The following is an 11648-nucleotide window of genomic DNA, read 5'->3' on the forward strand; positions in this document are numbered from 1 at the left end:
TCTTCCAGTTCCCATTGGGCTTCCAGGCTCAACTCCAGGAACCTCCCAAAGGAAAACCCAAACAATTCACACACAGAGTCCCCCAAAGCTCTTCCAGTTCCCACTGGGTTTCCAGGCTCAACTCTAGGAACCACTCAGAGAAGTTCAGTTCTTAAAACAGCTCCACCTCCATCCAGGGGGACAGGGAGAGGCTGGAGGAGTGGGGACATGTCAGCCTCACCAAGCACAACACCAAGTGCAAAAGCCTGCAGCTGGGTTGGGACAAGCCCTGGCATCAACACAGACTGGGGATGAAGGGCTGGGGAGCAGCCCTAAGGAGGACTTGGGGCTGCAAAGCTGGACAGGAGCTGGCACCAAGTGCTGCCAGCCCAGCCCCAGCCTGGGCTGATCCCCAGCAGTGTGGGCAGCAGGGGCAGGGAGGGGATTCTGCCTCTCTGCTGTGCTCTGCTGAGCACCCCCTGCAGTGCTGGGGCAGCCCTGGAGCCCTCAGCACAGACAGGGAGCTGGTGGAAAGGGGCCAGAAGAGGCTACAGCAATGCTGGCAGGGCTGGAAGGGCTCTGCTGGGAGGCCAGGCTGAGAGAGTTGGGGTTGTGCAGCCTGGAGAAGAAAAGAGAAGGCTCCAGGGAGGCCTTCTGGTGGCCTTGCAGTGCTCCAAGGGCTGTCAGAAAGCTGGGGACAGATTTTTAGCAGGGCCTGTGGGGACAGGCCAAGGGGGGATGGTTTGAACTCAAAGAGGGAGATTGAGAGTGGAGAGAAGGGAGAAATGTTTGACAGAGGGTGGGGAGAGCCTGGCCCAGGCTGCCAGGGAGGTGAGAGCTGCCCCATGCCTGGCACCAGTGCAGGTCAGCTTGTCTGGGGCTGTGAGCAACCTGCTCTGGTTGGGGATGTCCCTGCTGGCTGCTGGGGGTTGGATTGGATGAGGTTTAGAGTTTCCTTCAACACAAACCAGTCTGAGATACTCCACTGCCTGCAGACACACAGCACAGAACTGTGATGGTTTCTCCAGCAGCTGCCAACCTGCTGCCCCAGACAGGTGGTCTGGAGAGACCACAGCTTGTTCAGCTGTGCTCCCAGGAAGCTCTCATTTCTCCTCCTGGACACAGCCAGCCACTTCAGGGCATAGAGCACCTTCAATCCAACCCATCCAGGCAGCAAGGTTAGAGCTGGTGATCACCAAGGCACTTCAGCTGGATGAACTTTAAAGGATGCCTTCAGCCCAAAGCATTTGGGGACTGTGTGGTCCTTACCCCTCGGGGGCCATCGACGGTGAGCAGCGGGAAGCCAAGGCACACCACGGCTGTGACGTACTCCAGCACTGACACCTGGGCAGGAGAAAGCAACAGTCAGCATCCTGCTGGCCAAGTGCAGCCAGGGGTGGAGGCACAGAACTACCTCTCACATTTAGGCCTCAATCTGTTGATTAAACTCTGTGTGTGTGGTGGGGAATAAAATAACTGACTAACTCCTCCTGTCTCCCACCCACCAAGAGACTGTCTGAAAGCCAGGTCTTGGGAAGAGAAAAGGGACAAGGAGAAGCCCAGCAGAGCCTTCACCAGCAGAGTAACACCAGTGTTAAGTCTGAAGATGTCCTGTGGGCTCTGAGAGGAGGCAAAGGACTCAGGGACTTACATGACAGGCCACCAAGGCCCCTGTGTTCCACCCGATCAGGATGATAGGCTTGTGGGAGAAGTGGCTGTGAATCTGCAGGAGGAAAAGAGACACATGGAGATGAGGGAGGGGAATGATGTGCAGGCAGGGTGAAGAGGTGGAAGGGAGCAGCAGCAGCCCCTGGCAAGGTGCTGGTCAGTGTGACTCACCTCGGCCACTTTGGCCCTGACGGCTCCGATCATGTGCTCCAGGCACTGCAGCACTCCCACCCCGCTGCCGCTGTTCAGCAGGTGAGTGGTGATGGGGATCACCTGCCAGGGAACCAGGGTGACACTGGGGACAAGGACTCACAGCAAGGAGCAGGGACTGCAACCACTTAAACCACCAACTCAAGCTTTGCCTCTCCCTCTTCCCCCCCTGGAGCCCCACTCAGGGCCACCTCTGGTGCTCACCCGGCTCCTACACACCCTGAGTGGTCATCAGGAGGGGTGTGAGCAGCTCTGAGTCCAGGAGAGGACTAAGCTACCCTGGGGCCTCTCTCCTCCACCCTCTCCCACCAGCACCCTCATCAATCCTTAATAACAGTGCCAGAATGATCTAAACTGCTAAAGATGGCCTTGGGCAGCAAGAGCCAGGCAACTGTTTTGGATGGAAGAGACCTTCAAGATCGTTGAGTCCAACCTTTAACCCAGCACTGCCAGGGCACCACCAACCCATGGCCCTCAGCACATCTCCACAGCTCAGAAACCCTTCCAGGGATGGGGACTCCCAGGCTGCCCAGGGCAGCCTGGGCCAGGCCCTGAAAACCCTCAAGGGGAAGAAATTGTTCCTCGTGGCCAACCTGAACCTGCCCTGGGGCAACTTGAGGCCATTTCCTCTTGTCCTGTCCCTTGTTCCTTGACAGAAGAGCTCAACCCCCACCTCACTCCAGCCTCCTTTCAGGGAGCTGTAGAGGGACAGAAGGTCTCCCCTCAGGCTCCTTTTCTCCAGGCTGAACAAGCCCAGGTCCCTCAGCTGCTGCTCAGACCCCAAAGACATCAGATCTGGGCACCTTTATGTCCTGTGCAGTGTCCCAAATGCTGAACAGCGCAGGGGGTGGATGCCAGCCTCTGCTTTCAGCAGAGCCAACCACCTGGGTGCACTGCAGAGGAGCTCAGCTGGCACAGCTGCTGGCTTGAACTTCCCTCTTCTTGAGCCCACCCACCCAGCCACACCAACCTTGCCCAGGCAGGAGAGCTGGGACTGCCAGAAGCGGTGCCGCCGGGAGGTGGGGAACAGGGAGTTGGAGGGTCCAGAGGAGGCGATGAGGATGAGAGGGGATCCAGGCAGCTTGCTCTGCAAAGGGCAACACAGAGACATCAGCTTCCCAGCCTGACAGCCCCCTGCACTGCACAGCCTGCACCACAGCAGGAAGACCTTATGGAGCTCACTGACTGTCCTCAGCCAAAGCTGCCTCAGGTGGGGTGGGAAGGCAGCTCTGGAGCTCACCCAGTCCAACCCCCCCTGCCCCACCAGGGCACCCCCAGCAGCTTGCCCAGCAGCACAATGCCCAGGGGGGGCTGGAAGCTCTCCACACCAGGAGACTCCACAACCTCTCTGGGCAGCCTGCTCCAGGCCTCCAGCACCCTCACAACAAACTACTTTCTCCTCAGGGGCAAACAGAACCTCCTGGCTGCCACTTTGTGCCCCTTGCCCCTTGGCCTGGCCCTGGGCACCACTCAGCAGAGCCTGGCCCCAGTCTCTTGCCCCCCACAGCTCCTTTAGCTCTTGCTGAGCATTGCTCAGCTGCCCTCTGGGGCTGCTCTTCTGCAGGCTCTCAGCCCCAGGGCTCTCAGCCTTTGCTGCTGCCAGAGCTGCTCCAGGCCCCTCAGCAGCTTCCCAGCCTGCCCTGGACTCTCTCCAGCACTTCCCTAGCCCTCTGCAACTGGGGAGCCCAGAACTGGACCCAAGACCCCAGATGTGGCCTCACCAGGGCAGACTAGAGGAGCAGGATAATGTCCTTTGCCCTGTTGTCCCCCAGGACACACTGGAGTGTTCTTGGCCATGAGGACACATTGTTGGCTCATGTGCACCTTCTTGTCCCCCAGCACTCCCAGGACCTTCTCCTTGGAGCTGCTTCCCAGCAGGTTCCCCTGTACTGTACTGATGCAAGGGGTTGTTGCTCCCCAGGAGCACTTGCCCTGGTGGAACTTCATAAGGTTCTTCTCCCCTCAGCTCTCAAGCATGAGTGCAATGTGTCCAACCACCCTCATGGAGTAAAGCTAAAGCAGGAGAAGAGCCCAGGAAACAGGACAGAGGCAGCAGGGGACTGCAGGAGGAGGACAGCAGAAGGACAATGGGAAGGATAAAGCTGAAGTGAGATCAGGCCCTCAGTGCCCACCCCCAGGGAGGCACTCACTGGTTTGTTATGTGACAGGACACCCACAGCTGGGTCCCAAGGTCTCTTCAGCAGCAGGGACAGAGCCTCAGCCCCTGCTGCCCCTGTCTTGGCAGTGGAGGAGAGCAGCATCCTGTCAATCAGGGTGGGGATCTGCAACCAGAAGCAGGAGAAGGCCTGAGAAACTCACCCAGCCCCCACAGAGTCCATGTCCCCTCACCCCCCAGTGCAGTTTCCTTCAAGGAGCTTCATGAAAGGAGGAGGTTCCAAGGGACACCAAAACCCTTCATCACCTTTCCTTTCAGTGTCTGCAGGGCATCCAGGTAAGCAGCCAGCACAGGCAAGCTGAGGGTTTCCACCAGGGTGGTGTGCAGCCACTGGATGAGTTTGGTGTCCCAGTTCACGCTGGCCAGGGCCTGGCGCACCCTCCGGGCACACTTATCCACAGCGATCCTCCGCAGCACCGGCTCGTTGCAGGCCTGCTCCAGGGACAGGGCAGAGTCAGAACCACACAACCACAGACCCAGCCAGGCTGCAACAGACCCCAGGGATCATCGAGTCCAACCTACCACCTATCCCCTAACACCTCCAGCCAAACCATGGCTCCAAGGGCCACATCCAAGCCTTTCCTGAATACCTCCAGGGCTGGGGACTCCACCACCTCCCTGGGCAGCACATCCCTGTGGCCAATTCCTCTTCCTGGGAAGAATTTTCTCCTCACCTCCAGCCTAAACCTCCCCTGGCACAGCTTGAGACTGTGTCCTCTTGTTCTGGTGCTGGGTGCCTGGGAGAAGAGACCAACCCCCACCTGGCTACAACCTCCCTTCAGGGAGTTGTAAGAAGGTCTCCCCTGAGCCTCCTCTTCTCCAGGCTAAGCAACCTCAGCTCCCTCAGCCTCTCCTCACAGGGCTGTGCTCCAGACCCCTCCCCAGCTCTGCTGCCCTTCTCAGGACACATCCAAGTATCTCAATGACCTTCTTGAACTGAGGAGCCCAGAACTGGACACAGGACTCTAGGTGTGGCCCGACCAGTGCTGAGCACAGGGACAGAATGACACACAGTGAGGTCACCATGCCAGAGGGACAGCATCCAGCCAGAGAGTCCTGGACAGGATGGAGAGCTGGGCCCAAGCCAGTCTCGTGAGGTTCAGCAAAGCCAAGTGTAAAGTCCTGCAGCTGGGTTGGGACAAGTCCTGGTATTAATGCAGGCTGAGGATGAAGGACTGGAGAGAGCAGCCCTGAGGGGAAGGATCTGCTCTACTAGATCCTCCTCTGGCAGGGGTGTTGGACTGGATGATCTTTTGAGGTCCCTTCCAACCCCTAACATTCTGTGATTCCATGTGACTTGGGGGTGCAAAGCTGGACATCAGCTGGCACTGTGCAATGGAGATGCCAGTGACAAGCAGGAGCTTGGCTTGAGCCAGGCCACCAAGAGCAAGGAGAGCTTGAAGAGCTGCAGCAGCTTGGCTTGAGCCAGGCCACCAAGAGCAAGGAGAGCTTGAAGAGCTGCAGCAGCTTGGCTTGAGCCAGGCCTCCAAGAGCAAGGTGAGCTTGAAGAGCTGCAGCAGCTTGGCTTGAGCCAGGCCTCCAAGAGCAAGGAGAGCTTGAAGAGCTGCAGCAGCTTGGCAGGTAGGATGGGGTGAGATGGAGCATGCATGGAGGAAACAGCATGTCCCCAGCAGCAGAGGACTTTCTGGGGCTGAAGAGAGGGGCTCCCCCAAGCTGTCCGAGCCAGGACCAGGGCCCCCCCCACCGCCACCCGAGCCAGGACCGGGGCTGTAGAGCACAGAGGGCCCCCAGTTCCTCTTGCAGGAAGCAGAGACTCATTCCTAGCTGGAGGAAGCCCAGAGCTGCCTCCTTCTCTAGGACCCTGGAGCTGCAGCCTGGCCCCCAGGGCTCAGCAGGAGGGCTGGCAGAAGCAGGCAGGCCTTACCCCCTCGTTGGCCAGCCGGGCCAGCCGGTCCGACTGCAGCGCCTTGTGGATCTTGTTGAACAGCTTGTTCTGGGCCAGCGTCCAGCCTGTCCTGTGGGCACAACCAGGCAGGGTCAGGACAGCTCCTCTCAGGGCACAGAAGCAGCTGGCAGCACCACTGCCTTCAGAACGGACTCATGGCCACCAGGGGAGGTGGTGGTGAAGGGTCTGGAGAGCACGGCTGGAGAGGAGCAGCTGAGGGAGCTGGGGGTGTTCAGCCTGGAGAAGAGGAGGCTGAGGGGAGAGCTACTGGTGGCCTTTCAGGACTTAAAGGGCCAACCAGAAAGCTGGGGACAGATTCTGAGCAGGGCCTGTGGGGACAGGACAAGGGGGGATGGCTTGAACTCAAAGAGGGAGATTGAGAGTGGAGAGAACGAGGAAATTATTGATGCTGAGGGTGGGGAGAGCCTGGCCCAGGCTGCCCAGAGAGGTGAGAGCTGCCCCATGCCTGGCACCATTGCAGGTCAGGCTTGATGGGACTCTGGGAGCAACCTGCTGTGGTTGGGGATGTCCCTGCTGGCTGCTGGGGGGTTGGACTGGATGAGCTTCAAAGATCACTTCAGCCCAAACCATTCCATTACCCCATGACCTGAAGATGTCTCAACTCAGCAAGAACATCACCATGGATCAAGTCACACCAAAAACCACACATGCCCAAGGGATGGACGCTGAGTACTTGGTCCCCACACCTGCTCTCCTCATCCCTGTGCCCCCTTCCCTGTCTTCATACAGGCTCACAGGAGGTCAGGGCTTGGAAGGGACCTCCAAAGATCTCCCAGCCCAAGCCCCCTGCCAGAGCAGGAGCAGAGAACCCAGCCCAGGGCACACAGGAACATATCCAGACAGGGCTGCAAAGGCTCCACACAAGGAGACTCCACAACCTCTCTGGGCAGCCTGCTCCAGGCCTCTGGGAGCCTCACAGTGCAGAAGTTCCTCCTCATGCTGAGCTGCAACCTCCTGGGCTGCAGCTTACATCCATTGCTCCCTGTGCTATCCCAGGGCACAAGTGAGCAGAGCCTGTCCCTTCCTTCCTAGCCCTCAGCTCTTGAGAGACATTGATCAGATCCCTCTCAGCCTTCTCCTCTCCACACTCAGCACCCCCAGGGCTCTCCTCCCCAGGCGGAACTGCAGTCCCTTGTAGCCCTCCATGGGACTCTTGAACTGCCTCAGCTGCTCTCCCTGCCCCGGCCCCTGCTCTGCCGGTGCCCCCCGCGGCCCCTCACCGGTTGAGGTGCTCCTCCCAGTCGTCGGGGGGCGGCGGGGCGTCGGCGTCGGTGCGGGCGAACATGACGTGCCGCTCGCACTCGTTCATCACGCTGCGAGCCTTCTGGTTGTCGTACAGCGGCACCGGCGTGGCCGTCACCGTCTCCACGTCGATGGGGACGTCGGCCTCCCTGCCGCCGACCGGCGAGAGAAGAGAGGGGAGGGTCAGCCGCCGCGGCCCCTGCTGGGCTCAGCGGCCACAGGGTCACACAGCGCCGGCGGCTCGGGACTGCCGGCGTGCCCCGGGCTCGCCCCAGCCCCAGCCCAGACCCCGCACCAGCCCCAGCCCAGACTCCGCCCCAGCCCCAGCCCAGACCCCGCCCCAGCCCCAGCCCAGACCCCGCCCCAGCCCCAGCCCAGACCCCGCCCCAGCCCCAACCCAGACTCCGCCCCAGCCCCAGCCCAGACCCCGCACCAGCCCCAGCCCAGACTCCGCCCCAGCCCCAGCCCCAGCCCAGACCCCGCACCAGCCCCAGCCCCAGCCCAGACCCCGCACCAGCCCCAGCCCCAACCCAGACCCCGCCCCAGCCCCAGCCCAGACCCCGCACCAGCCCCAGCCCAGACCCCGCACCAGCCCCAGCCCCAACCCAGACCCCGCACCAGCCCCAGCCCAGACCCCGCACCAGCCCCAGCCCAGACCCCGCACCAGCCCCAGCCCAGACTCCGCCCCAGCCCCAGCCCAGACCCCGCACCAGCCCCAGCCCAGACTCCGCCCCAGCCCCAGCCCCAGCCCAGACCCCGCACCAGCCCCAGCCCCAGCCCAGACCCCGCACCAGCCCCAGCCCCAACCCAGACCCCGCCCCAGCCCCAGCCCAGACCCCGCACCAGCCCCAGCCCCAACCCAGACCCCGCACCAGCCCCAGCCCCAGCCCAGACCCCGCACCAGCCCCAGCCCCAGCCCAGACCCCGCACCAGCCCCAGCCCCAACCCAGACCCCGCCCCAGCCCCAGCCCCAGCCCAGACCCCGCACCAGCCCCAGCCCCAACCCAGACCCCGCACCAGCCCCAGCCCAGACCCCGCACCAGCCCCAGCCCAGACCCCGCACCAGCCCCAACCCAGACCCCGCCCCAGCCCCAGCCCAGACCCCGCACCAGCCCCAGCCCCAACCCAGACCCCGCCCCAGCCCCAGCCCAGACCCCGCACCAGCCCCAGCCCCAACCCAGACCCCGCCCCAGCCCCAGCCCAGACCCCGCACCAGCCCCAGTCCCAACCCAGACCCCGCCCCAGCCCCAGCCCAGACCCCGCCCCAGCCCCAGCCCCAACCCAGACCCCGCCCCAGCCCCAGCCCAGACCCCGCCCCAGCCCCAGCCCAGACCCCGCCCCAGCCCCAGCCCAGACCCCGCCCCAGCCCCAGCCCAGACCCCGCACCGAGGCTTTGCGACCCAGGCACAGCTTCCCGACCCAGACACAGCTTCCCTCCCTACCTCCCCTCCTTCCCTCCTTCCATCCCAGCCGTGCTCCCCTCCTTCCCTCCTCCCAGCCCCTGCTCCCCTCAGCCCCACACTAACCTCACAGACTGCCCAGCCCCACACTTTTGCCTCACAAAGCCCCCAGACCCCTATATTCTCCCCTCCCAGCCCCCTCAGCCCCACACTCTCCCCTCACAGCTCCCTCCACGCCCCCGCCAGCCCCACAGAACCCACTCTGCCCTCCTCCCACCCCCATTCTCCCTTCACAGACCCCACTCTGCCCTCACAGACCTTCTGGCCGCACACTCTCCCTTCACACACCTCCTAACCCCATATTTCCCCTTCACAGACCCCCACTCTCTCCTCAAAGACCCCCTCCAGCCCCCTATATTCTCCCCTCCCAGCCCCCCCAGCCCCCCACTCTCCCCTCCCAGCTCAACACCCCCCCCCAGCCCCACAGAACCCACTCTCCCCCCCTCCGCATTCTCCCCTCGCAGACCCTCTCCCCCCCCCACTTTTCACCCTCTCCCCCCCACACTTTTCACCCTCTCCCCCCCCCCCCTTTTCACGCTCCCCTCAGAAGCCCTCACAGAGCAACTCCGGGCTGCCGGCGGGGGGTGAGGAACAGCATCCTGGTGGGCCTGGCGGCGCTGGCATCGGGGTGAGCGCTCCAAGGCTTGGCGTAGCTGTGGTCCAAGCACACCAGATCCAGCTCCCGCTCGTGGGCCGAGAGCTGCAGCAACAAGGAGGTCCCCATCCTGCGGGCCGACCACTGCAAATCGCGATCCCGCTCGCGGTCGAGGCCGCGCTGAGACATGGCCGCCGGAGCGGGGGGGGCGGCAGCCCCGCCGCGCCGCGCATGCGCAGCGAGCGGACACCAGGGGGCGCTCCGGGGAGGGGGGAGGGTCCCTGCCGCGGCGCGCATGCGCCCGAAGCGGTGCGGCCTTGGGTGGAGGGAAAACGTGGAGAGTGGATCAGGGTGGGAATGGGAAAGGAGTCAGGGAAGCAGGGAGGGGAGGAGTGGAGTGGAGTGGAGTGGAGTGGAGTGGAGTGGAGTGGAGTGGAGTGGAGTGGAGTGGAGTGGAGTGGAGTGGAGTGGAGTGGAGTGGAGTGGAGTGGAGTGGGGTGGAGTGGAGTGGAGTGGAATATAATAGAATAGAGTGGAATGGAATGGAGTGGAATGGAGTAGAATAGAATGGAATAGAGTACAACGGAATGGAATGGAGTGGAATGGAATGGAATGGAGTAGAATAGAATGGAATAGAGTAGAATAGAATAGAATAGAATAGAATAGAATAGAATAGAATAGAATAGAATAGAATAGAATAGAATAGAATAGAATAGACCAGGTTGGAAAAGACTTTCGAGATCATCAAGTCCAACCTCTCACCCAGCACCATCTGATCAACTAAACCATGGCACCAAAGTGCCTCATGCAGGCTCTTCCTAAACACCTCCAGGGATGGTGACTCTCTCTTTCTGGGAAGAATTGCTTCCTAACAACCAGCCTGAACCTCCCCTGGCACAGCTTGAGACTGTGTCCTCTTGTTCTGCTGCTGGGTGCCTGGAAGGAATGGCTTTGGTTGCCATTGAAGGTCATGGAGCCCAAGCATTAACCCAGCACTGCCAGGGCACGGCTGAAGCACAGCACTCAGCATGGCTTCTCCAGGGCTTTGAAGCGCTCCCAGGGATGGGGATTCCACCGCTGCCCTGGGCAGGCTGGGGCAGGGCTGGGCAGCCCTCAAGGGGAAGAAATTGTTCCTCATGGCCAACCTGAACCTGCCCTGGTGCCACCTGAGGGCATTTCCTCTTGTCCTGTCCCTTGTTCCTTGGCAGAGGAGCCCAACCCCCACCTGGCTCCAGCCTCCTCTCAGGGAGCTGGAGAGAGCCAGAAGGCCTCCCCTCAGCCTCCTCTGCTCAACACCCCCAGCTCCCTCAGCTGCTCCTCCCCAGCCTTCTTCTCCAGACCCTTCCCCAGCTTCCTTGCCCTTCTCTGGACCTTCCCCAGCTCCTCAATGTCCTTCTTGTCTTCTGTAGAGCCTCCAAGCCTCCAGATCAACACTGGAGCCAGCTTGATGCCATCTGCAAACCTGATCTCCTCATCCAGATCACTGAGAGAGAGATGGAAGAGGACCTGGGGACAAAGGGACACGGGGAGGCAGGGACACAGGGACATGAAGATGTGAGGACTTGGTGCTGTGGGGACACACAGACATGGGGATGTGGTGACAAGGGGACATGGGGACATGGGGATGCAGTGACATGGGGATGTAGGGACACAAGGACAGAGGGACATGAGGAAGTGGTGACATGGGGACACAGACATGGGGATGTGGGGACATGGGGACGTGAGGAAGTAGTGACATGGGGCCACACAGACATGTGGGGACACAGTGATAGGAGGATGCAGTGACGTGGGGACACAGAGATTCATTGGCGTGGGGACACAGGGACATGGGGACACAGGGACACAGGGACATAGGGACACAGGGACACAGTGGCATGGGGACACAGGGACATGGAGACGCAGGGACACAGGGAGATGGGGACACAGGGACACAGGGACATGGGGACACAGGGACTCATTGACATGGGGACACAGGGACATAGGGACACAGGGACACAGTGGCATGGGGACACAGGGACATGGAGACACAGGGACACAGGGAGATGGGGACACAGGGACACAGGGACATGGGGACACAGGGACTCATTGACATGGGGACACAGGGACATAGGGACACAGGGACACAGTGGCATGGGGACACAGGGACATGGAGACACAGGGACACAGGGAGATGGGGACACAGGGACACAGGGACATGGGGACACAGGGACTCATTGACATGGGGACACAGGGACATAGGGACACAGGGACACAGTGGCATGGGGACACAGGGACATGGAGACACAGGGACACAGGGAGATGGGGACACAGGGACACAGGGACATGGGGACACAGGGACTCATTGGCATGGGGACACAGGGACATGGGGACACAGGGACACAGGGACATAGG

At 61.6% G+C, this 11648-nt stretch overlaps 1 protein-coding gene across 3 annotated transcripts in view; it reads right to left on the bottom strand.

Moving 5' to 3' along the window:
• The window catches only part of KANSL3 (KAT8 regulatory NSL complex subunit 3), a 29958-nt gene extending 20488 nt beyond the window's left edge, over positions 1 to 9470 (bottom strand). For all 3 annotated transcript variants that reach the window (XM_068156551.1, XM_068156550.1, XM_068156552.1), the window contains exons 1-9: positions 9220 to 9470; positions 7181 to 7351; positions 5919 to 6009; positions 4280 to 4465; positions 4008 to 4139; positions 2828 to 2944; positions 1819 to 1920; positions 1631 to 1702; positions 1249 to 1323 (exon numbers count right to left, since the gene is read on the bottom strand). In XM_068156551.1, coding sequence (XP_068012652.1) covers positions 1249 to 1323; positions 1631 to 1702; positions 1819 to 1920; positions 2828 to 2944; positions 4008 to 4139; positions 4280 to 4465; positions 5919 to 6009; positions 7181 to 7351; positions 9220 to 9446 — 1173 coding nt within the window. In that variant the 5' untranslated portion in view covers positions 9447 to 9470. The remainder of the gene's footprint in view (positions 1 to 1248; positions 1324 to 1630; positions 1703 to 1818; positions 1921 to 2827; positions 2945 to 4007; positions 4140 to 4279; positions 4466 to 5918; positions 6010 to 7180; positions 7352 to 9219) is intronic.
• Positions 9471 to 11648: the final 2178 nt, after the last annotated feature.

Source organism: Melanerpes formicivorus, unplaced genomic scaffold (genome assembly GCF_026170545.1).
Source record: "Melanerpes formicivorus ecotype bairdi unplaced genomic scaffold, bMelFor1.0.p_v2 SCAF_34, whole genome shotgun sequence".
NCBI lineage: Eukaryota > Metazoa > Chordata > Aves > Piciformes > Picidae > Melanerpes > Melanerpes formicivorus.